The 23,197-nt window shown below is 45.0% G+C and overlaps 1 protein-coding gene across 1 annotated transcript in view; it reads right to left on the reverse strand.

Moving 5' to 3' along the window:
- Positions 1 to 23,197, reverse strand: part of FHOD3 (formin homology 2 domain containing 3) — a 245,489-nt gene that overhangs the window by 42,954 nt on the left and 179,338 nt on the right. The window contains exons 11-12 of the mRNA XM_011943648.1: positions 17,115 to 17,998; positions 5,002 to 5,160 (exon numbers count right to left, since the gene is read on the reverse strand). Coding sequence (XP_011799038.1) covers positions 5,002 to 5,160; positions 17,115 to 17,998 — 1,043 coding nt within the window. The remainder of the gene's footprint in view (positions 1 to 5,001; positions 5,161 to 17,114; positions 17,999 to 23,197) is intronic.

Below are 23,197 nucleotides of genomic sequence, written 5' to 3' on the forward strand. Positions count from 1 at the left end.
TGGATAAGCATCTGCCACAAGGATTTTGGTGACTGCAGTAGAAAGTTGAAGCCCTGAGGGCTATGCCTGGTTTGCATACAATGTGCATATTTGCATGAGAAAATAGTGTTCTATCCATGTACCTACATTCCTATAGCAACTTAAAAAAAAAAAAAACTTTAAAGCATCTTGATAGTATCTTCTTTCATTCTTAGATTACTCATTGAGGCACATTAGGGCAGAAATTACTGTATCAAACTCACAGACAAAATGATTTGCCTGAAGCTAAGCTGGATCAACCAAGGCAGAGCTAGAGAAGAATGCAGGGGCTACCTCTAGTTTCTAGCACTAGCCCCATAGTTCATAGGGATTCAAATTAATAGTGAATAAATTCAACCATAAATGCAAATTAGCAGTGCAGCTAAGCCACTCAGTCATGAAGATATTCTGGTTCCCTGGCACTGCTGAGTCAACTGTGACTCTCTGTGGTCAGGTTCGTCTGCATATGTCCGGCACCCACGCAGCTGGGCACCTGTGGACAGGCACTGTGCAGGGTAAACTGCTTTCAAAGATGCTGTCATTTTTTATCTGTGGCCAAAGAAAATTTCTGTTTCTAGGATACCGATTGGATTGGCAGCCAAGTTGAGCCAAGTTAAGTGTTGTTTGGGACCATTCAATTGTGCTACCCTCTGAGTGGACACAGGCTCTATAAAAACTAGAGAAGAAAGAAAAAGAAAATAAAAATTGTCATAACTTCCATTTATGATAATTTGATGCCATTTTACTTGGGGAAATATCATTAATGCTACTTAAAGATGGCTGCAAAATGATTTTCTGAAGTTTAATACTCTTATGAAAAATGACTTCCTTAATGACGTTAACTACTCCTTCAGGTTTTCATGACAAACCTGGATACATATCATTAGGTTGCTAAGCAAAGCCATGGGATGAAAACATTCTAATTATGTTTAGGTACACAGAGCTTTCAAACAACCCCATTAAGCCATGGTGCCAGGCTATAGTGCTTGCATCCGAGAAGCAGACAGTTTGGCTAAAGGCCCTCTGGGTGCAACCCGGAAATCTCATTAATAAAGATCTGCACGTACCCATTTGCATGTCTTCTCAGTCCTGATTTAACTCTTGAACAAGCCTAGAGAACAAGCTCTGGGTATTGGTTTGGCACAGGGATCTAGATCATCTATCTCTACCTCTCAGGTCCCTGAGACCAATGGCCCAAGCTAGTAGGTGATGCCTGAGAGTGCCCTGGATTCCATGTTCTCCAAGAGGGCTGTTTCGACTGGAGTCTTCTCAGCTGTGACTGGGAAGTGCTGAGGGATCTACATAGTCTCTGGATTCACACAGGCAGCCTTTAGATCAGGGGCTCTCAACCGGGGTGATTTTGCTCCTAGGGGGTATGTGACAATGTATGGAGACAGTTTTGGTTGTGGGGGGAGGGTAGGTGTTACTGACATCTAATGGGTAGAGGCCAGGGATGTGCTAAACATCCCATAATGCACAGGACAGCCTCCTACAACAAAGCACTGTCTAACCCAAAATGCCAGTAGCATGGAAGTTGAGAAACCCACCTTAGAAGAGAACATAAAAATGTAACTCTCTGTCACTGTGACTATGAATTTACTGAGGACTCACGATGCAATACAATCTCAGTAAGGGCTACCAGTGTTTGCTATGGCTGTGTCTCCTCACTTCAGATTGCTCTGTAAGTCAGTTACTCCTGGGTAGCAAATGTAGGCAGCACAGTGAAAAGGGCTGCGCTGCTGCGTACATGTCTCTCCCTCACCTTTCAGATTCCCTCTTATTCTCTGAGGCACACAAACCCAGGCTTGGAGGGCCCCTCCAGGGCCAGCCACCCCACAAAACCACAGCCTGCATTCTGGATTCAAGCTTCAGAGCTTGCATCCCGGCTCCCCGGCTCTCTGGCACACTGGCTTGGGAGCCTGGGCACACCCTAATGCTGGGACTCCCGTTCTTCATTTTCACATTGGGGAGCATATGTACCTCATAAGCTTTGATGAGAATCTGTGGCAGGCGCCTACCTGGTGCCTGGCCCACAGTAAAAATCCTATGAAAGTCAGATTTGGTGCTGTGCTGCTACTCCCATATCCATCAGCATCATAGCTGTAATTATTCCTTCCTGGATCAAAAGGGTGTTCAACTGGAAACCAGCCAGACAAGAAAAATAATAATTTGGTTCATTCTAGAATCTTAGTAACTTATTGTATCTGAAACTTTCCCCACCTGGGGAAAGTTGCATTTCAGGAAAGAACAAAGGCAAAATCAAAAGAATAAATTTCTCCTGAGGGACTTTCAAGTTCTCATGACAAGGAGGAGAAATATTTTTTAAGGGTCAGTTGTCCTTTTATTCTTTTAATCAGGCTGGCTCTGGCTATCTTTGTAGCCTCTCTCTGTACGAATCTGAAGCGTTTGTGCTCTCTGAAGGATCTTGTTGTGTAAATAGGATAGACCAAGAGCCACTGCCTTGTCTCCCCTAGAGGACAGATGTGGGATTCAGTCAGGGCGGTGGGAAAAATTTTAAGAGGATATTGTAGGAAAGAGAAGCAAACCTTCTTGGAAGGCCGGGGGGTTTGCACAGCTTTAGTAAAAGATTTGACTAAAAGCAGCCTAATCCTCTTTACCTTGAGTTGATACTAAAAGGAATGTTAGGGAGTTTATCTAAATAGCTTGTTTACTCATGTGGTCCTAAGACTAACCTTTGATTATCCGCGGGTGCATGATTGCTCTCTACTGGGGGGTCGGCAGTGTTAATTTCCCTCTAGTGGTGTTTACTCAAGACCTTTGTCATTTAATCTGTACTAAATAAATGTGAACTTCACTAGTTTATCAGGGCGGATGCTGCAGATTCAGGAGCAGAAGCCCCTTAGCCACACTGACAGACAAAATATCTGTCAGTGTATGTCTCTCATCTGTCACTGGGTTAGGGTCTGCGGGTCGGACCTCGCAGAGAGACACTTTGCACTTGGTACATCCAGGTCCACCCAACAGCAGGCCACTGCCCTGCTCCTCCCTTGTTCCTCTAGGAGGGTCCCAGAGTGGGATGCATCACACTGAGGCCTGGCCTGCCCCTTCCTGCGATCTGGCAACTGCCTCAGTCTCTCACTCTGTATCTCCCAGCTGTCGCCCACTCACTCCTTCATGTGCCCTGCTCCGGTCTGCTGTGTGCCCTTACTCTCTCGATAGGCCGGATTCCTGGATTCGAGTGGGCCCTAAATCCAATGACTGGTATCCTTTTAAGAAGAAGGAAGTTTGAACACAGAGGAGAATGCTGTTTGAAGACAGAGAACACACCTGGATATGCTGACCGGCTTTGCTGCCTGGCCTGGCTCCAGAGCTCAGGGCACAACTTCTTCTGCTAGGAAAGAAGTGCATTTCCCTTATTGTACTTGTTCCTGGAAAAGGGAGCGTATGTTTCTCTGAGTAGAGCTTCCTGGGCCTTATATAGGTTTTCTAGGGGTGCCATAATAAAATATCACAAACTGGGTGGCTTAAACAACAGAAATGTATTCTCCCAGAGTTCTAGAATCTGGAAGTCCAAAATCAAGATGTTAGAGACCATACTGTCTCTGAAGGCCCCAGGAGATGAACTTTGCTTTTTTTCAGTGCTAGTGGTTGTCCACAATCCTTGGTATTCTTTGACTTTTAAAGACATCACTCTAATTTCCATCTCCATCATCACAAGGCATTCTGTATATCTCTCTGTGTGTTCTCTGTCTTCAAGTAGCACTTTCCTCCCTGTATTCAAACTTCCCTCTTCTTATAAGGATACCAGTCACTGGATTGAGAGCCCACCTGAATCCAGTATGACCTCATCTTAACTTGATTACATGTACAAGACCCTTTTTCCAAATAAGGTCACATCCTGGGTGGGCACGAATTTGGGGGTCTACTTACTAGAGCCTGCAGTTCAGGCCTCTAGTAATGGCTTTTCCTGTGAAGGTCCCTTCCTTCCAAAGCATGAAGGCATGCCCAGTGGGCTGGGTGCAGACCCCTCTGCGTACTGTGTGCCCACTGCTCCCTCCCATTCCCAGGGCCATGGGTGATTCTGGCCAGAGGCCCAGGCCCTTCCTCACTCTCAACTTTTCTCTAGAAGGCTTGCTCTCCCTCTCTGGAGTCAGGCATCATAGGTTCCATCCACACCCAAGTGTCTCAAACAAGAAGATGAACCCCAGTCATGGAGAGGCTTTAAAGGAGTCTGGGGTTCCCTGCCAATAGGAGGATGGGTTAGGTGCCACCCAATGCCACAAAGCAGTGTCCCCAGATCCCCACTCTGACCCAGTGGGCCCCCAAGCTATAACACCCTTCTGTAGCAATTGGTGGGTGGGACACATCGGCTCTGCTCACTCCTTTTTTTATAATAAGAGATTTAACCTGCTAAACTGGCAGCAACCCACAGCGGAGGGAGAGCGTGGCCTGTGGAAGAACACAAACCCAGGCCCCACAGGTGAACCCTGTCTCCAGCTCCAGCTGTGTGGCCACAGCCACGCCACCCAATGTCGCTCCACTTTGTGACATTCAGATCAACAAATGCTAAAGCTTCAGCTGACTTGAGCTCTCTGGCTTATCAAATGAAACACGTCTCTCTGAACCCCAACAAATGCCAAGAGATAAAGCTCTTACATGGATGTGCGCATGTCCTGAAAACCCTCCCTTTGAAAGTGTTAAATGTTATGTGGTTCAAAATGACATGGGAAAAAAAACCCTAGTGGCCTCCCAAGGAGTTTATCTACTCTTCTTCCATTCTGAGGTAGGCAGAGTGTGGTCAGAGGGAGATTGGTAAATGAACCTGAGTGAAGATTGCTGAACTTCATAGGCAAAGTGAGACTTCCCCTCCCCTCAAAAAGTTTAACGCATGTAAGAATTATTAACCTTATTCACAGTCTAGCTGAGGACAGAAAGGCGCATCTTTTGAAATGTGGACATGCAGCATATTATACGTGCAGTATATGATAAAATACAAATAATGCTTAATAGAGCTTCCCTCACCTCAATTCCTTCTTTGTTTAAGGCATACTCATCAAAATTCAAAATGGCGATCTTAATCGTCCTTGGAGGGGGCAGCACCGTCAGACCAATATTGATGGCGTTACTCCTCTTGGAATCCAGAACAATGATCTCTTGCCTTTTTCCGTCTGCAGCAGTTTTCTTAGTGATAAAAAAAGGAGAATCCAAGATTAATGCACCATCTTGGGTCCTTTCTGCATTTCATTATTAAAAGCACTCACTACTTATTTAGAGATGAAAACAAATGGCCCCAGTTCGGCTCAGAGGACTGGCTACTGTTCAGCACAGAAAGGATCAGGGATTAGTTCTGAAAAGCTGCCAAGCCTGGGTCAGCAACAGAACTTCAAGAGTCAGACACATACAAAAACAAAATGGATTTTCCTTCATTTGGGAAGATGTGATATTTTGCAAGGAAAAAAAATCTGTTTTTCCATAGAAGCAGTGAAAACAGTATCAAAACCTTTCAGAGTTCCTTTCTTGTGGGCTTCGAGGTGTCAGAATGTCTTGGTTGGCCTTCATACATACGGTGTGTGCCCAGAGACAGCTGATTTACATGCTGAGAAGAGGATCAATAAGGAGAATACAGCACCACTGGCCTGTCAGCCTCTCCAGATCTACAGCTATACTGTCTCAAAGCCCTCATCTTGTCATTCAAACATTCCATGCCCCTTATACCAGAGCACCTCCACCTTTCCTGTGAACTTAGGCCTCTGTGCAGCTGCCTGGTGGATGAATGAAGATGAGCCTTCCAATGAGAAGAAAGGAAAAGGCATGCACTGGTGAGGATGAATAGGGGACGAACCGGCTTAGAGGCCTAGGAGGGGAGCAGGGAATAAGAAGTGTCCTGGCATTCTCAAAGTCCTCGTATGTGTGGCTTCCCAGTTGGCCTGCGTGGTCCCCAGAGGCAGGTCCTAGGCTTCACTCATCTCTGCAGCCAGCCCAGAATTAAACAAGATGGGAGCTTGGCAAGCAGGTATTATGAGCCGAATGTTTATGTCCCCTCAAAATTCCTAAGTTGAAGCCCTAATACGCAAAGTGATGATATTTGGAGGTAGGGCCTTTGGAGCTACTTAGGTTTAGATGAGGTCACGAGGGTGAGATCCTCATGATGGGACTGGTGTCATTATAAGAAAAGACCAGAGTGCTACTAGTTCTCTCCCTCTGCTACTTGAAGACACAGCAAGAAGGTGGCTGCTTACAACCCAAGAAAAGCACCCTCACTAGAAACCTAACTGGCCAGCACCTTGATCTGGAGTTCCCAGCCTCCAGAACTGTAGGAAATAAATTCCTGCTCTTTAGGTCACCTGTGTGTGGTATTTTATTATGGTAGTCTTAGCGAACTAAGACAGTGTGTGTGGGGTGATGAGTCAACCCTGTCACTGGCCAGAGCTGTGACCACAAGGCCCCCAGCTTTTCTCCTCAGCTCTCAGGAAGTTGGGTGCAGGTGGCACTGGAGGCAGGTGGAAGAAGACTTGGCTCCACAAGCTCCCTGCTCTTGCTCAGGTTTCCCTTGAGGCAAACACACCTGGGAGGATGGCTATTTTGACTCATGTAACAAGTCTAGAGTAACAAAGATGAATGAGGCACTGTGGCTCTCCTGAAGACACATTCAGCACAGTAATGGGGTGTGCCGCGCCCTCTGTTGTTGAGGGAGCTCAACAGCAGAGCAACTGTAACTCACCTGGTGGTGGAGGGGCTCAGGGTCTGGAAGGGCTGACCCTTGGACTAGGCCCTAAAGAATGTCTAGGATCTAGTCTGGGGAGAGAAGACCTTCAGGAGATAAGAAGTGGCTTTGTCTAGATTGTTAAAAACTGCCAGGGATGAGGCTGGAAGTTTGATGGGGCCACATCCCAGAGGACCTGCTGACCCAGCCAAGCGGCTCCGACCACACTGTGCAGGCAGGTTCCCACTGAGCAAGTGACTGCCACTCATCATCCAATCTCTTACACTGAAGCCTCACCTTGTTCTCTAAAGCAAGGACCCTGGCTGGGCCTAGGAGCAGCCAAGCCAGCTAGAGAAGCTGGTCTGCTGTAGCCCCAGGGACCGTGAGGCATCGAGGAGAAACAGGCTCAAGTCCAACTTAAGTCCTCCTGGAACCTTCCAGACTTAGTTGCTAAATTTCTATTTTAGATCCTTAAATATGCAGTTGGGAATAAACTCAAACTTCTTCATAACAAAAACACAATACAAAAAACCAACAACAACTACTGAAAACATCCCAGCTGCTTTGGGTCCTTGTGACCAGGAGGGGCAATTCCTGTGGGTAGGGTTGTCAGCTTTGAACACTGGGCTCCCAGGGACACGTGGCATATATACATGCCTCCCCACTCTTCAGGGAAAGTGTTCTGTTCTACGTAGTTAACCTAAGAAACTTATCCGGAGTCCCCAGAAATTCTCAATTCAGCTTTTAAATCTAATTTTATGTTGTGTGTGGAATGCTAAAGGAATGAGAAAAGTTTGACAAAATGTTGAATATAGACAACAAAGAAGGATGTTACAACTAGCAATGCCAACACTGTGGTGCTGAGGCCTGTTTCTCCGGGCACTGCTAGGCACCTACCCCAAATCCATGCCCTCTTCCCCACTCAGCCACAGGACTCTGGTTTTTTTCAGGCTGATTTTTTTCAGACACATTTGTCCATTAAATCAATTCCCTCCCTGGATCCTCTGCAACTGAAGCTGGCCCCGTGACTTGGTTCTGGCTTTTGTTTTCCTGATTAAAAAGCAACAGACCTGGTGGGCCATGCCTTCTGCTCTTCCCCCTTCTTCCTGCCTAGAATGGAGATATGAGTCTGGAGATGCAGTGGCAGATGTCTCGTGAGCACAGGATGGCAGCAGGGATTCCCTGGGAACCAGTAGCCCTTAACCCCTCATCCATACAGTCCCCATCACTCTAGGAGCCTGGAGAGATGCCAGAGCAGGCCCAGCCAGCTCACCCAGAGGCTTTATACAAAATGAAGCCCCTTGCCATCACCCTGAGACTCAGTCCCATGGCAAACAGCTTGGGAGAGAAGCACTACTCAGATTCCAGCCTCATCCCTGGCAGCCAGTGTCCACGTGTAGCAAGCAATTTACACAGACCTACATGGTGGCCCTGAGCCTGACATGCCCTTGGCCCCATTCTCAGTAGAGCTCAACTTACAGCAACACACATGCCCACACACACCCCTGTAAGTCAGGGAGGAGTGAGCCACTAAGCACCCCGAGATCACGGGATAGCTGTCCCCACAGAAGATTCTGCACATTTGCAGAGCACTTCCACCCATATCATGAAAGAAAGAATAAGCATTAAAGAAATACCTGAAATGGAATTATGCAAACTCTAGATTTTAGCAAAAAGGTGCTTTAAGTGCTGTTCTTTATAATCACAATAAACCTCCACCAGATGCTACTAAACACTTACGTGTCATCTGGTTAGTACTGCCTGAGATGAGGGAGTGGGTTGGGTAAGGCTGTCCAACTCTCTCCTTCCCTCTGACAGTAATCTAAAGCAGCACTTACAAGAACAAGCCAGAGCTCTCTGTGCCCACGTCCATGTCCAAGGATTGGCAGTCATCTATTCTGATCCATTTGAATTGTCCTTCTGAGCCAAAGCCTCAAATCAGCAATAGTGAACTTTACTAGGTCCTCCACATGGTCCTATGACAGAGCAACTATCGTCCACTCTTCCTTCCCAAAGTGTCTTATCACCATCCGTCCTCCATTCCCACCTCTCCACCCTGGGCCTGACCACCCAGAACCCCACTTCTCAGAGCAGCCCAGCACTCGCCTCCTGCTTCTGGTCTCTTCTCTCCCTAACCCATCCATCCTACTCTTGCTAAAAGAAACTTTTCTGGCCAGGCACAGTGGCTCAAGCCTGTAATCCCAGCACTTTGGGAGGCCGAGGTGGGCAGATCACAAGGTCAAGAGATTGAGACCATTCTGGCCAACATGGCGAAACCCTGTCTCTACTAAAAATACAAAAATTAGCTGGGTGTGGTGGCACGTGCCTGTAGTCCCAGCTACTCGGGAGGCTGAGGCAGGAGAATCACTTGAACCCGGGAGGTGAGGTTGCAGTGAGCAGACATCACACCACTGCACTCCAGCCTGGTGACAGAGGGAGACACCATCTCAAAAAAAAAAGAAAGAAAAAAAGAGGCCCTTTTGCTTAGTGCATTTCTTTGGCCAGTAAGCCACAGTTTGCCTATGATTTAAAATGTGAAAATAAGGAAATTGGTCATTGATGGGAAGGGGATATAAAGCAGAGGTCAGAGAAGAGTGGTCCTTGTGAAGGTTAGAAAATGTAAATGCCCTTCTTGAAGGGGACAGCATCTAGAAGGAGGGAGTGAGCTGTGATGAGGTCAGACAGGTATCAGGAACAGGAGAGGAAGCAATGCTTCTAAGTAGGAAATCAGAAAGTTGTTCTGCAATTGATAAGAAACCAGACACCCCCCAAAAATACCCAAACAAGGAAATAAAGCAAAAACCCTCTTTATCTTCTATCTGAAGAAAATGCCAACATTTTCTTGAGAGTAATAAACGAAGACTTGGATAAATGAGAAATTTCATGTTCCTAGATAGGAAGTTTCAATATCATAAGTGTGCTTTAGTTATCTCATCTAATTATATATATTTATATATGTAACATGTATATTTATATATAAAACATAAATATATATAGAAGTAATACATATATTGGCTGTCCAGTAGATATATTACATTTATTTTGCATATATGTAAACCTATCAAAATTCCCATAGGATTTGTTTTTGGAATTAGAAAAAAATGTCTAAAGTGAACATGAAAGAATATTGTATGAAAGTGTCAAACATGTTCTTAAAATGTAGAGTTATACATAATATCTACCCAATCAGCTATCAGCTGTGTAGCACTGGCCCTAGAACAGTTGGAATAATAGAACAGAATAGAATAATAGTACAGAAAAAGCTCTTATACAATGGTCCAGGACATTCTAACAAAGACACTAAGATTAGTGACCCAGAATCTAACATAAAAAGATCCATTTTTAATATGGAATCAGAAAAACTAACTTTAAGCCAAACAAACTGATATGGTGAATGAACATTGTGACAGGCTGGATTGACTGACATGGTCCTTCTTGGGAAGGGAAATGGCTAAGAGAAAGCAGGAACCCAGGCTGGTGTGGGAACAGCCAAGTGTTAGGACGGCATGAGTACACCATAGGCAGGAGATCACCTTGCTGACTAGGGTATGACACCACCCTGCTGCCTGGAGTCTCAAGACATTCTCAGTGATGGCCCATGATGCTGAACCCTGCACAGGTGCAGAAGAGGCTGAGAAACAAGCCCAGTCCCTGATGGTCTCTTTCTGATCGACTGTGTAAGCTTCCCTATATTTATTGCCTCTCTTTGATATATAATCCATTTCCTTAAACAGGTATTTCCTGAGTGCCTGCTGTGAGGTGCCTGGTTCTCAAGTGGGAACATTTCCATGCAGACTAACAAAAAGTGCATACCTGTGGAGGGCCAGGATGCCCCCAACACCCATGGTCAGTTCTGGAGCAACAGGACATTGGGGGTTTTGTCTTAGTTTGTTGATAAAAGAACAACTAGCCAAAGCTCTGCCCTCTTCCTCAGCAAGTTCCAAGAACTATCAGGGAGGAAGTGATGATGGAAGGAGGTGCCTGAGCCCAGGCTCCAGGTACAGGATGCTAGACTAGGAGTTGGCTGGATGTGAAAACAGAAACAACTATCTTTGGGTGGTCAGCAAAAAGGCAGACATGAGACAGTGTGCGGGAAACCATGGCAGGGCCATCTCTGAACATGCTGCTTTCCCAAATACGTCCAGAAGTGCTCAAGGAAAGAGAGGAACTTGCTTTTTTAAGGAAGTAGGGGGAAGCCTGGGAAGCAGCCAGGTTCTGTTTTGGTTCCAGAAAGCCGAGTTAAGCTGAACTCCCATGGCAGAGCTCCTCCTTCAGAGCTCCAACTACCGGGAGCCCCCAACATGCCCACAGTAGCCCGTCTCCCCTGGAGGAAAGACAGTCTCTGGATGAATGCCATGTAAGGCTTTTATTTGTTTTTGTTTTTGACTTGGCTAAGAACAGTGCAGGGAGAGGGAGCGGGGGTGTGCACAGCCAAGATGAGGGAGAGGCAGAGGTTACCCTTTGTGGAAAGAGAGGGTGTCTAGGCCAGCAGGAAACTCAAAGGCAGTGGTGGTGGGGCGGTCATTAAGGCAACTCAGGGAGAGGATCCAGCTTCTAGGAAGATGCAGGAGAGCCCCTCTAGGATGAGGCTTCAAACAGACAGCACTCAAGGCTAGAAGGGTCACAGGATTCCTGAGAAGGGGAGGTAGCGACTGTCAACTGCCAAAGCTTCGGGGAAGGGCTATGCCTGTTCTCAGCAGCCCCAGATTCATCTGGTGAACCACTGCCTGGGTTGGGAGTCCGCTTTCTAGAACCAGCAGCCCCAGGAGGTAGGACCCTGCAAACTCAGCCACTCCATGAGGCACAAAGTCACATATGGTAATATGAATATTTTCTAGAACTGCTAAACCAGATATTTAGGTTCGGCTGGATATAAGCACTGCAGAGCCGCCACAAGTCCACCCAGGTGGATCCTTGGTGAGACACCAATCCTTGATGCAGAGAAGGATGGCAAAATGCCCATGTGGAGGAGATGCCCAAGTCAGGCTTTCGGATAGAACAAAGTATTGCCTCCAAGGAAAAGTATTTAAGAACCTGCAAGTAAAGACTCAAACTTGATTCGGAATGGTTATTGGAAAAGAGTGGCCATCATACAAGAGTGACCACAACCTAGTTTCAGTTGGCATCCTGGGAAAGAAAAAGATCTAACTTCCCCCTCACAGACATTCCATTTTGGAAAAAGAAGAGTGAGGATTCAGGTAGCAGTTAGGAAAAAAAGTGGAAAGAAAAATTTAAATCGTTAATAGTATTCATTAAGCTTAAGGCTTCCTGAAATGTTGCCACATCACATTGCCCCTTTGTAGTTTTAAAGAGTATTTTACTATAACAGAGGATGCAATATTTAAAAAGTGGATATTTAACATAGAACATACCACCCCAGAAGGTGCTGCAATTGACAATAGACACTGGGCTGAGGATATGGTTTATTAAAAGAACGGCAGGAGGTTTGGGGAGTGCTGGTGAGTCTGAGAGCGCTTCCATGAAAGGCGACAGACCTTTGCAAATGTTTCTCACTGTTGGAGTGAGACCCTGGGTTGGGCTCAGAGAGGCAGAAGCTCTAGAAATGGTAAATCATCCCTCCTCACTCCCTGCCAAAAGAGTGACACCACAGGATATTTTCAAAACTGTCTGTTGAGAAAGTGACAGTTACAAGGATGCAGTGACACAGATGTCACAAAGATGTGACAACTATGGAATTTTCCTGAAGTCTTGAAACAAGGGAGACAGGGAAGTGTATAGGAAAGCATTAAGGCAAACCGCCCCCCATCTACACCCCCACCAACACACACACCCTAAAATGAAAAGCAAAAACAAAAACTAAGCCCAAGCAAAGGTGGAGGAATCCTTAGAAATAAAATGTCTTGCCAGGTAAGGTTTGCCTTATTGTTAAGGAAAGAGTATTAATTTCTCATATGTGCCCTTTGGGTTGTCTAGAGTAGAGGTCAACTGTTAAACAGACTTCCTGCATGAATTCAGTTTATTTGTTACCCTAATCCAGAGACCCAGGAGAATAGAAGGGAGTCTCCATGCCCTCCAGGGACTTTTGGCCCTGACATCTTTCTCTGGGGTTATTTTATTCTCCTATAGGATTCACCACATCCTATAGGATCAGCAGGCGCACACCAGGACTGTCTGGGCACACAAGGATGTATGAGCGCCCTGCTGAAGTCCCAGAGCTGTGTTCAGAGATTCTAGGTAGAATTCAGATTTCTGAGGGTAATGTTAAATAACTTCTTATGTCCTGAACCTGAATATAGCGTAGGAAGATTTCTATCTACTCTCAGGAAAATCAAAAGTGTCAGGGAGTGTCAATGTGGAGAGTGGTGGTGGGGAACACAGTGCTCCTTCAGTGCCTCATTTTTCACCAGAAATCAGTGGCTCACAACCTTGGTTGTACTTGAGAATCCCTGAGGAGCTTTTAAAAATATACTTGGGAAACTGAGGTGGGAGGATCGTTTGAGCCCAGGAGTTTGAGGCTACAGTGAGCTATGATTGTGCCACTGCACTCCAGTCTAGGTGACAGAGTGACACCTTGTCTCTAAGAAATAAAAATAAGAAAAATAACCCAGGCCAAGGCCCAACCTGACCTAATTTTTCTTTAAAAGTTGCTGTTACCAGTTCAAATAGATTTAGAAACTTCAAGGTAAATAAACATCTCCAGATACATTCTGGACTCCCTCCCTGTGATAAACCTAATGAATGCAAGAGAGTAAGACAACATCAGGTCCCCAAAGTGGAAACTGAGTCCCACTCCATGTCTGTTTTGGTCTGGCTGTAACTTGGGGCATAGAAGCTGCCCTTTGAGAGCAGGAGGGATTTTGCTGCCCCTGGTTAGGTACAAGGGTTGGAAAGTCACTTTCCTGGGGCTCCCCAGGGTGACGTCAAGCCCAAGAAAGTCCCAGGGCTTTCTGCTCTGACACCTTTGTCCGGGGTCACCTTATCTCCCATGGAGCTCACCACATCTTAGAGCAGCAGTCAGAACATAATGAAATTCAGCACAGGATTTCTACCTTTCACCATAAAACACAGTATGATTCATCTTATTAAAACACCATATAATTCCAGCTGATAGAGAACAATTGATCCAATTCCAGAAACTATTTTGAAAGAAAATTAAAAAGTGCATCTTTTCAGTCTTATCATTTTTTTCATTAGGTGGTCACCCCAGCCTTAGATGTGGCTCAGGAATCTTTGTTTTGGGGTGGCTTAGTCACAGCCATGCCCAATAACTCTGGTCTAATGTTAAATTTTTTGATGAAACCTAAAACAAATTCGCTTTGTTTTGTGCTGTCTTGTCTATTTCACTCTATTTTTGTTGCATTTTATTTATTGTACTTAATTTAAAAATTTCGGAGCCAGAAATCAGAAGTGGCTGTTTACATTGTGATTTATGAAAACCACAGTCAAGGATTGGAAACAAAAATGAGATTGGTTATATCTGTAGTAGTAACATATGCAAAATGGATTCAACTCTCCAATGTAATGTGGGGATTTTTTTTGTTGTTTTTTGATTTTTGAGACAGAGTCTTGCTCTGTCACCCAGATTGGAGTGCAGTGGTGTGATCACAGCTCAGTGCAGCCTTGACCTTCCCAGGCTCAGGCAATCTTCCCATCTCGTCCTCCCAAGTGGCTGGGACTACAGGCATGTACTGCCATGCCTGCTGTGTGTGTGTGTATATGTGTGTGTGTGTGTGTGTGTATATACACATATATATATAAACCCCATCTCTACTATATATATATATGGGGTTTCACAATGTTGTCCAGGCTGGTCTCCTGAGCTCAAGCCATCTACCTGCCTTGGCCTCCTAAAGTGCTGGAATTACCAGCATGAGCCACCCATCATGGCCAAACACAGGGATGTGTTTAATCCCAACTTGCATTCTTAACTTTTGTAACATTTTGTAAACTAGCTCCTGTTCACATTTCCTATCCCAAAAACAAAGGTAGGGGTTTTGGGGTCTCATTATAGAACATTCTGGAATCAGTTTGGTAAACTTTTTATTTAATATATCACTTTCTTCTTATACTCCTACTTGATAAAAGCTATACAAACATTTGTCTATTAGCAAGGCGATACATTGTTCTAGAGGTCACTACCTGCTTCAGGCAATCATGCAACTTTGGGCTGAGACGGCAGAGGCTAGAATATTATCACCGACCAAATTGGCTGCAGTGGGACCAAGAGAAGGAGGGAGGTAGGTGAAGCATTCACTTTGGGCCTATTTGAGGAAACTTTTAATTTTGTAAAAATGAAGCTAGGAGTGCCTTCATCTCCATACTTTTATTTCATTTTATTCCTCCCAATACTGAGTCAAGGGGCAGCCCCTGCCCAGCAACCTGACAGGGAACCACAAGAAGCCTAGAGGTGCAGCCAGCCAAGTGGGCAATGAGGGGAGGAAGAGGAGAAGAGGGAGAAATAGAGGGAGAGGAGGAGTATCCTGTCCAATTAGGTCAGTGGGTTGGAGGGTGGTGTCAGTAAGTCAGGTCATGGGTAATTTCTAGCAACCACAGACTGCTGTGTTAATCGCAACTGGTCTTCTAAATGTCAGGCTGCCTATAAGAATTGGAAGGGGGAGGCTGGGCGCAGTGGCTCACTCCTGTAATCCCAGCACTTGGGGAGGCCGAGGCAGGTGGATCACCTGAGGTTTAGAGTTTGAGACCAGCCTGGCCAACATGGCCAAACACAGGGATGTGTTTAATCCCAACTTGCATTCTTAACTTAACCCCATCTCTACTAAAAATACAAAAATTAACTGGGCGTAGCAGTGGGCACCTGTAATCCCAGCTACTCAGGAGGCGGAGGCAGGAGAATCTCTTGAACCTGGGAGGTGGAGGTTGCAGTGAGCCAAGATCACACCACTGCACTCCATCCCGGGCAACAGAGCAAGACTCTGCCTCAAAAAAACAAAACAAAACAAAACAAAACAAAACAAAAAAAGAATTGGAATGGGGCATGTGCTCGGCACCACTTGGTACCAGTCCTAGGAAGTCAGGACACATATACACCAACCCTTTCTTAGGTGTTATTTTCTGGAGGGGACAAAAGCTGAGTCTACTTTCAACTGAAGGACAGGACTGACTGGGCATGATTTTTTACACTGGATCCTAACAGTGTAGATTTGTAAATGAGAAAACTGTAATTCTGATTTGAGGAGATTCCTGAGGCTGGAAATGATTTAGACTCATGTGGTCACTGAGAAACACACACTGGGGTAAATGCCAACCAGTGAAGGGCAGCAAGCAGCTTAAGAATCCCAGCATGCTTTGAAAAGAAGCTGACCAACTACAGCTCCCCTGGCTGGCCTGTCAGCATCCCACAGCAGTGACAGGCGCTAACTCCATCCCTGTGCTCCTCATCTGAAGGGCTCACTCGTTCCAAGGATCCTGCATGTAATTTTTGACACAGAACTGGTGTCCAACTGGCAGGGCTGGAAACCTGACTCAGTTTCATACTCACCCAAAAAGATACATGCGTGCAGCAACACAGGGAGTTAAAATTAATTCATGATTATAATCTCTTGCATATTTATTCTAAATTATGCTTTACAAAGTGCTTTCTCCTACCCCTAGTACTTGGAAAGAGGAGATAGACTTAAACCTGTTTTAAAACTGGAAAATACCCAGAATGGGTTTTTAAAAGTCAGTTAAGATATGCGAAGGAGACTCTACTAATGTAGGGAATCATTAGATATAAAATCTGTGATCCAATATCTTGCAGTTTATTGTGTAAATTAACCATGACTTAGCCTTTGGTGCCCAGTAACTATGTACAGTGTTTCCCATTGATAAAAGTGGTATAACATCTTTGTTACTATCACAGCGGCAGTGCCTATAGGATTCTCAAACATTTATCCAAAATACTAAATCTAGATGCATGTGTAATATTGACAGGATGCCAAATATACAGCTCCTGGAAAACTAGATAGCTGCAGAATGCTAGCTTGATCAGGGGCCAAGTCAAAGAAATGTCAGTTGGATTATTGCCTTTGAGCTTATTGGGTGGTTACAGATAAAGTTCAAACTACTACTATCAGTCATAATCAATGAAGGTAAGATTAAATAAGCATAGCCCGTGTTTGGTGAGTCAGCAAGTCCACTTTCTCTAGTTAACATCAACATCTGCTATTGGGCTATGCTGACCTTCCTTAGTTGACCATTTTTGTCTTTTCCTCGGGGCTATCTGGTTCTTTGAAAGCTCCTTCGCCTAATATAAGTAAGCTGGTGACCATGTTAGCTAATAAGGGTCTCTGACTCATGTAGCCTACACCTAGCACGTGGCAGAAGGAACACTATATTAAAGATCAGATTTTTATAGCAATGGACTTTTTACCAAATAGCAAAAGCAATGCAAAATAGTATTTTAAACAGAACAAATTTCATCAGCCCTACCCAACTTCCAATCAAGAAGCATGCTGAAGACTAGCAGTACCTTTGAGACAGACAGTTCCTTGGATTTAGACTCAAACAGGTGCTCCAGTCTGGAAGTGTCCACCTTAATGGGTTCCAGTTTTGACCACAGGAATTCTCTGCAGCGTCGGTTGTTTTTACATGGCCAGTCAAAAGGCCGAACTTCATTCCAGAACAAACGGATGGTCTTCTTTTTCTTAGTGAATGTGGGCTGACCCCTGGGTACCTGGGACCACCCTAAGCCCTGAGGAGCGTTGAACACTGGAGGAGGAGGAGCCAATAAATTACCGGGGACAGGAGGGGGAGGGATGCTGTCCAACAGGGGTGGAGGGGGTGGGGGCGGCAAACCCAGAAAGGTGGGTGGGGGTGGGGGAGGTGGCCCAGGAGCCTCCCTGTGACCTAGGTCCACATCTAGGACGTCAATGTCATCCTCCTCCCCCAGGTCAGTGAAATCCATGTCTTGGATTCTGAGTTCTCTTGGATTGGCCATGAGTTGGTCCCAGATGTAATCAGACTCTGTCTTTGGCTGCACCAGCACTGTTTCTGGGACCTTGTCATTGGGCTCAGCATCAGGGGAGATGGAACCTCTCCCAAGGTCCCCGCTGTTGAATTTCTCAGCAAATGCTTTCACACTGCCTCGATTGTCCAAACAGCTGACGTCCACCCTCCTGACGCTCTCATCCTGGGTCTGAGAGTTGGCCTGCAGGGTGGATATTCTGGTAGAAAGGCTGGCTACCGCCTCTGCCTCCTGCTGGGTCCTCCCGGCCTCCCCATCCCCCTTCTCCTCATCACCCGGAGTCTTCCTGTTATGGGCATACAGCATGTCAAGCATGAACCGTTTGTTGGTGAGGATGTCGCCACACTGTCCATTTACACCTGCATCCTGGACACCTGCGGGCCACAAACCTGAAAGTACACGGGAGAGAAAAATGAGAAAGGGGCAAGGGGGCCTCACTTCCAATGAGAAAACCGATTAGACAATAAGTGAGCTTGACACATGGGAGTGACTTCAAAGAAGACACTGCATGAACAGTCAAAACCATGGCCAACAAGATGCTCTTGGGCAAGAAGAAATGCTGCTTTACAGTCCCAAAGACCCACACGAGGACTCAAGACTCTTCCAGACATGATGCTGCTGGCTCCTACCTGGGCTCATGGGAGAAATTTTCCTCCTTTCTCCTGCCCACCCAAGGCAGCAGGTCAGGACCCACTCAGCCACAGGTAACTAAGGAGCCTTTGCCCTAACTTGAGATAGAGAGGCAAGAAGCCACTCCCTGGCCCCAGCAGGTGTTAGAGAGCCTGGAAGATTACCTCTGTTTCTCTCCCCTACTCCAAATCTACACTAGTGCAGCTCAAAGTGCCTCAAAAACACACAAACTGTGCCACTGGTCACTCTTTAGGTTCATTCCTTATCACGGTCCCTAGTCTCCAGGGGACTGAATGCTGCCTGACAATCTCACTCACTCCTCTCCAAGGTGACTTTCCATAGCTCTCTCTTCTCTAACCTCCTGCCCCATCTCATCCTCAGAGATAACCTTGCCTCCAAGTTCACAGACTTAACAGATGAAGCCAGAAGGAATCTTCCAGAGCCTCCCTTCTACCTCTACTCTCCCACCTGCACTGACCCTTAGAACACAGTCTTCCTCCTGTGACTGCCGCATAAACATACCTCTTAGCAGGGGTCAAGTGCCCACTTGTGCATAAATAATCCACTCCAGAAATTATCTGTCCTGCATTTCCCATGGCCCTCCCACTACAGTCTTCCTTCTGGCACATTAACATACATATATATATAATTTCCCCCATCTTAAAAAAGCAAAATCACCCTTGGCCCCACTCATCCCTCTAGCTATCACCTAACTTTAACTTTTCTCCTTTCCTCTAAAGTAAAGCTGCTCATAAGAGTTGCTTTGCCCACTGCCTCCAATTTCTTTTTTCCTTTTCTCTTGGACCCAGTCAGAGGGAGCTATTGCTCCCACTACCCTTCTCAGCTGCTGCTTTCAGATACCAGTGACTTTTGTGTTGCACTAGACAGTCAACCACTCCGTCCTCCCTCACAGGGGTCCCAAGATATGACGTATGACACAGGGCTCCCAGGACATCTGGCTACTCCTTCTCAATCTCCTTTGCTGGTTCCTCCTTATCATTAACCTTTAAATGTCCTTGGACCTCTTCTCTCCATCTGCACTCTTTCAGTCTCATCTAGTTTCAAGGCATTAAATGCCATCCATAAAACACCACCTTCTCCACCCATGCAGTCCCCAACCTAAAGTGCTTCTCTTGCAATCCTTTGCTGTCTCAGCTACGGCAACTACATCCATCTTGCTGGCAATTCCAAAAACTTCAGAGTCATTCTTGATTCCTTTTCTTTCATCCTCCACATCCAGTGTTGCTGGGCATCCTGTTGGCTACACCTTCATGTCATATCCAGAATCCAGCTGCTTTTCTCAGCACCTCTGCTACCACAACCAAGGGCCAGGCTAGCGTGGATTCCTGCCTACAGTACTGCACGGGCATCCCTGCTGGACTCTCTGCTTCTAGTATCGTCCCTTGATAGCCAATTCTCCACATGATGTTTATAAAAATGTCTGATCCTATCTCTCTGCTCAAAGTCTTTTAACAGCACCATCTTTTACTGTGAGAAAAAGCCATGACACAATGTTCACAAGGCCTTCCATGATCCTTCCTTACTTTTCATTCATCGCCCACCACCAACAAGACTCCCCGACCCCCAGACACACACGCCCATAAACCTTGTTAGCTACAGCAACTTCTTCCCATTCCTAGAACTCACCAAGTACGATCTGGCCTCAGGGTGTCAGCCCCTCCTGGGATAAACTACACCTAGTGAATCACACAATTTTTATCTTTGACCTCTTATCTTTACTCAAACCATATCTTCTCAGTGAAATCTTCCCTGACCACTTAGTGAAAACTGTGCAATCCTCCCCCAACACTGTTGATCATCCTTTCTTGCTTTATTTTTCATCACAGCTCTTATGACTGTCAAATCTGTCATGTTTTACTTATTTTATTGTCTGCCTCTGCCCTATCACTGGAATGATTATAATTACTCATTAAATTGCCTTTGTCATGGGATGTAAACTCTATGAGAACAGGATTTGGGTTTGTTTTGTTTACTGTTGTTTCTGCAACATCTGGAACAACTGAATGAATGAATGATCAGGAATGTTATTCCTCTGGGTTTGCCTCTTTGGGGCTTGTATTAGTCCATTCTCATGCTGCTATAAAGGGCTGCCCAAGACCGGGTAATTTATAAAGAAAAGAGGTTTAATTGACTCACAGTTCATCATGGCTGGGGAGGCCTTAGGAAACTTACAATCATGGCAGAAGGGGAAGAAAACATGCCCTTCTTCACGTGGTGGCAGGAGAGAGAAAAGTGAGCGCCCAACGAAGGGGGAGGCCCCTTATAAAACAATCAGATCTTGTGAGAATTCACTACCACAAGAATAGAATGGGGGAAACCGCCCCCATGATTCAATTATCTTCACCACGTCCCTCCCGTGACACACGGGGAATATGGGAATTCAAGATGAGTTTTGGGTGAGGACACAGCCAAACCATATCAGAGCTGGCAGGGCCAGGTGGTGAGTGCTTCAGGAGGTGAGTTCCATCAGCTTTCCAGGACCTCAGTGGATTCTGGTGTTGAGATGTGGCAGGAGACCCAGGCCTGGGAGGTCAGCACTGGGAGCTTCATTCAGCCAAAGGAACATCCCCACTCAAACACGCTGAAGGTGGGCCCTGGCTTGAGGAGGCATTGACCAGGGGAGCACAAGGTCCCCCAGGATTTCCAGTGTAGCTTTATTCTCTGTCCTCAGTGCAACAATGGCTTAACCTGACCAGGGAACCTGAGGCCATCTCAACACCAGAACAAGGAGCTCTTGAACCCTCTTTTAGGTTTTACAAACAAAATATACTTAGAAAATAATCATCATCAAAAGGAGATGAGATGCCATTTGAAGAGCGAAAAATGTGGTTAGCTGGAGTTCCAACAAGTGGTCAGACACTCCTGCGAACAGAGAGACCACTTTGATGCCAGGAGGCTGCAGCAGATAAAGCAGCTGAGCCCTTCTCAAGAGACGGCCTCGCTCTTTCTCCATTTCTTGGGAAATGGGAGCATTTTATTATTTTGGCAACAAGGAAAAGAATTTTTTTTCTCTTTGAGACGGAGTCTCACTCTTGCCCAGACTGGAGTGCAGTGGTGTGATCTTGGCTTACTGCAGCCTCCACCTCCAGAGTTCAAGCAATTCTCATGTCTCAGCCTCCCAAGTAGCTGTGACTACAGGTGTGGACCACCACATCCAGCTAATTTTTGTATTTTTAGTAGAGATAGGAGTTTCACCGTGTTGGCAAGACTGATCTCAAACTCCTGACTTCAAGTGATCCACCCGCCTCGGCCTCCCAGAGTGCTGGGATTGCATGTGTAAGCCACTGCACCCAGGCAAACAGGTAATATATTTTAAATGCCAGTTTCCTTGCTTATTCTCTTCATTCATGACTCCTTTTATCATTCTGTAGTGTCCCTCTTTGTCCTTAGGAATTTCCTTTGCTCTGAAGTCTACTTTATCTGATGTAGTCATTCCTGCTTTTCTCTGATTTAATGTTTGCATAATATATCTTTTCTCAACTTTTTTTCTTTTCTTTTTTCTTCCTTCTATACCTAGTCCTACAAATTTTTTCCCCAACTTTTAACTTACAATCCACCTGTGTCATTATGTTTGAAAAGAGTTTTCTATACATAACATAAAATTGGGTCTTTTTTTATCCACTCTGCCATCTATCTTTTAATTTAAAGGAATTATTGCTATGTTAGAGCTTAAGTCTGCCATTGTATTTGTCATATTTGTTCCATTTGTCTTAGTTCCTGTTTCTCCTTTCTTGGTCTCCTATGGGTTACTTGAATACTTTTACTTTAACAAATTTTTCAATTGATACATAATAGATATACATATTTTCAGGGTACACGTGATAATTTAATAAGTTCATATAATTTGTAAAGATCAAATCAGTGTAACTGGGATATCTATCACCTTAAATAGTCTTTTCTTTTTTTTACAACATTTAAAGTATTCTCTTGTAGCTATTTTGAAATATACACAACACATTATTGTAAACCATAATTTCCCTACTGATCCTATAGAACACTAGGTCTTCTTATTTCTCTATCGGATTGTATACTTGTACCCATTAGTCAATCTTTCTTCATCCCCTTTGAATATTCTTTAGAATTTCATTTTGATTTATTTATAGTGTTTTCAAGTACATTGTTTCATCTGGTTTCTGTAGTGGTTTCTCTAGGTTTACAATATACACACTAACCACAGTAAACTAGTATTGCTGTTTAACCACTTTGAAGTGTGGAAAACGTACTTCCATTTAGATATCTTCAGCTTCCCCACTCTGAAAGTATAGTTGTCCTAAGTATCCCTCTACCTACACAGAGCACTACATCAAATGATGTTATAATTTTTGCTTCAACCAACCATCAAGTATGATTTAAGAACTCACAAGCAGAAAGTATTTATTTATCCATGTTTTCACCCATTCTTTTCCTTCCTGAAGTTCCAAGACTTCTGTCACCATTTTCTTTCTGTTTGGAGAACCTCTGGTAGTAATTCTTTGAGGGTAGGTCTGTTAGGGACCCACTCTTTTAGTTTTTCTTTATCTGAGAATGTCTTATTTTCCCTTCATTCTTAAAGGATACATATGCGGGATATAGAATTTATAGTTGATAGTTCTTTTGTTTTAGCACTAGCAAAATATTGTGCCCCTTCCTGCTAGCCTCCATGGTTTCAGAGGAGCAATGTGCTGTCATTTGGACGGGTGTTCCCCTATGGGTAAAACGTTTCTTTCTAGCCTCTTAGAAAACTTTGTTTGCTTGTTTTTGGTCTTCAGTTTTCGTAAGTTTGACTATCATTTGTCTTGGTGTAAATGTCTTTAAATTTGTCTTGTTTAGGGTTTGCTCAGCTTCCTGACAAATTTGAGAAGTTTTGGGCCATTATTTCTTCAAATAATTTTTCAGCATTACACTCTCTCTCCCCTCCAACTTCCAATGAATTGGTGTTAGATCAAGTCTTACTGTCT

This window comes from Colobus angolensis, unplaced genomic scaffold, assembly GCF_000951035.1.
Source record: "Colobus angolensis palliatus isolate OR3802 unplaced genomic scaffold, Cang.pa_1.0 Scaffold220, whole genome shotgun sequence".
Taxonomy (NCBI): Eukaryota; Metazoa; Chordata; class Mammalia; order Primates; family Cercopithecidae; genus Colobus; species Colobus angolensis.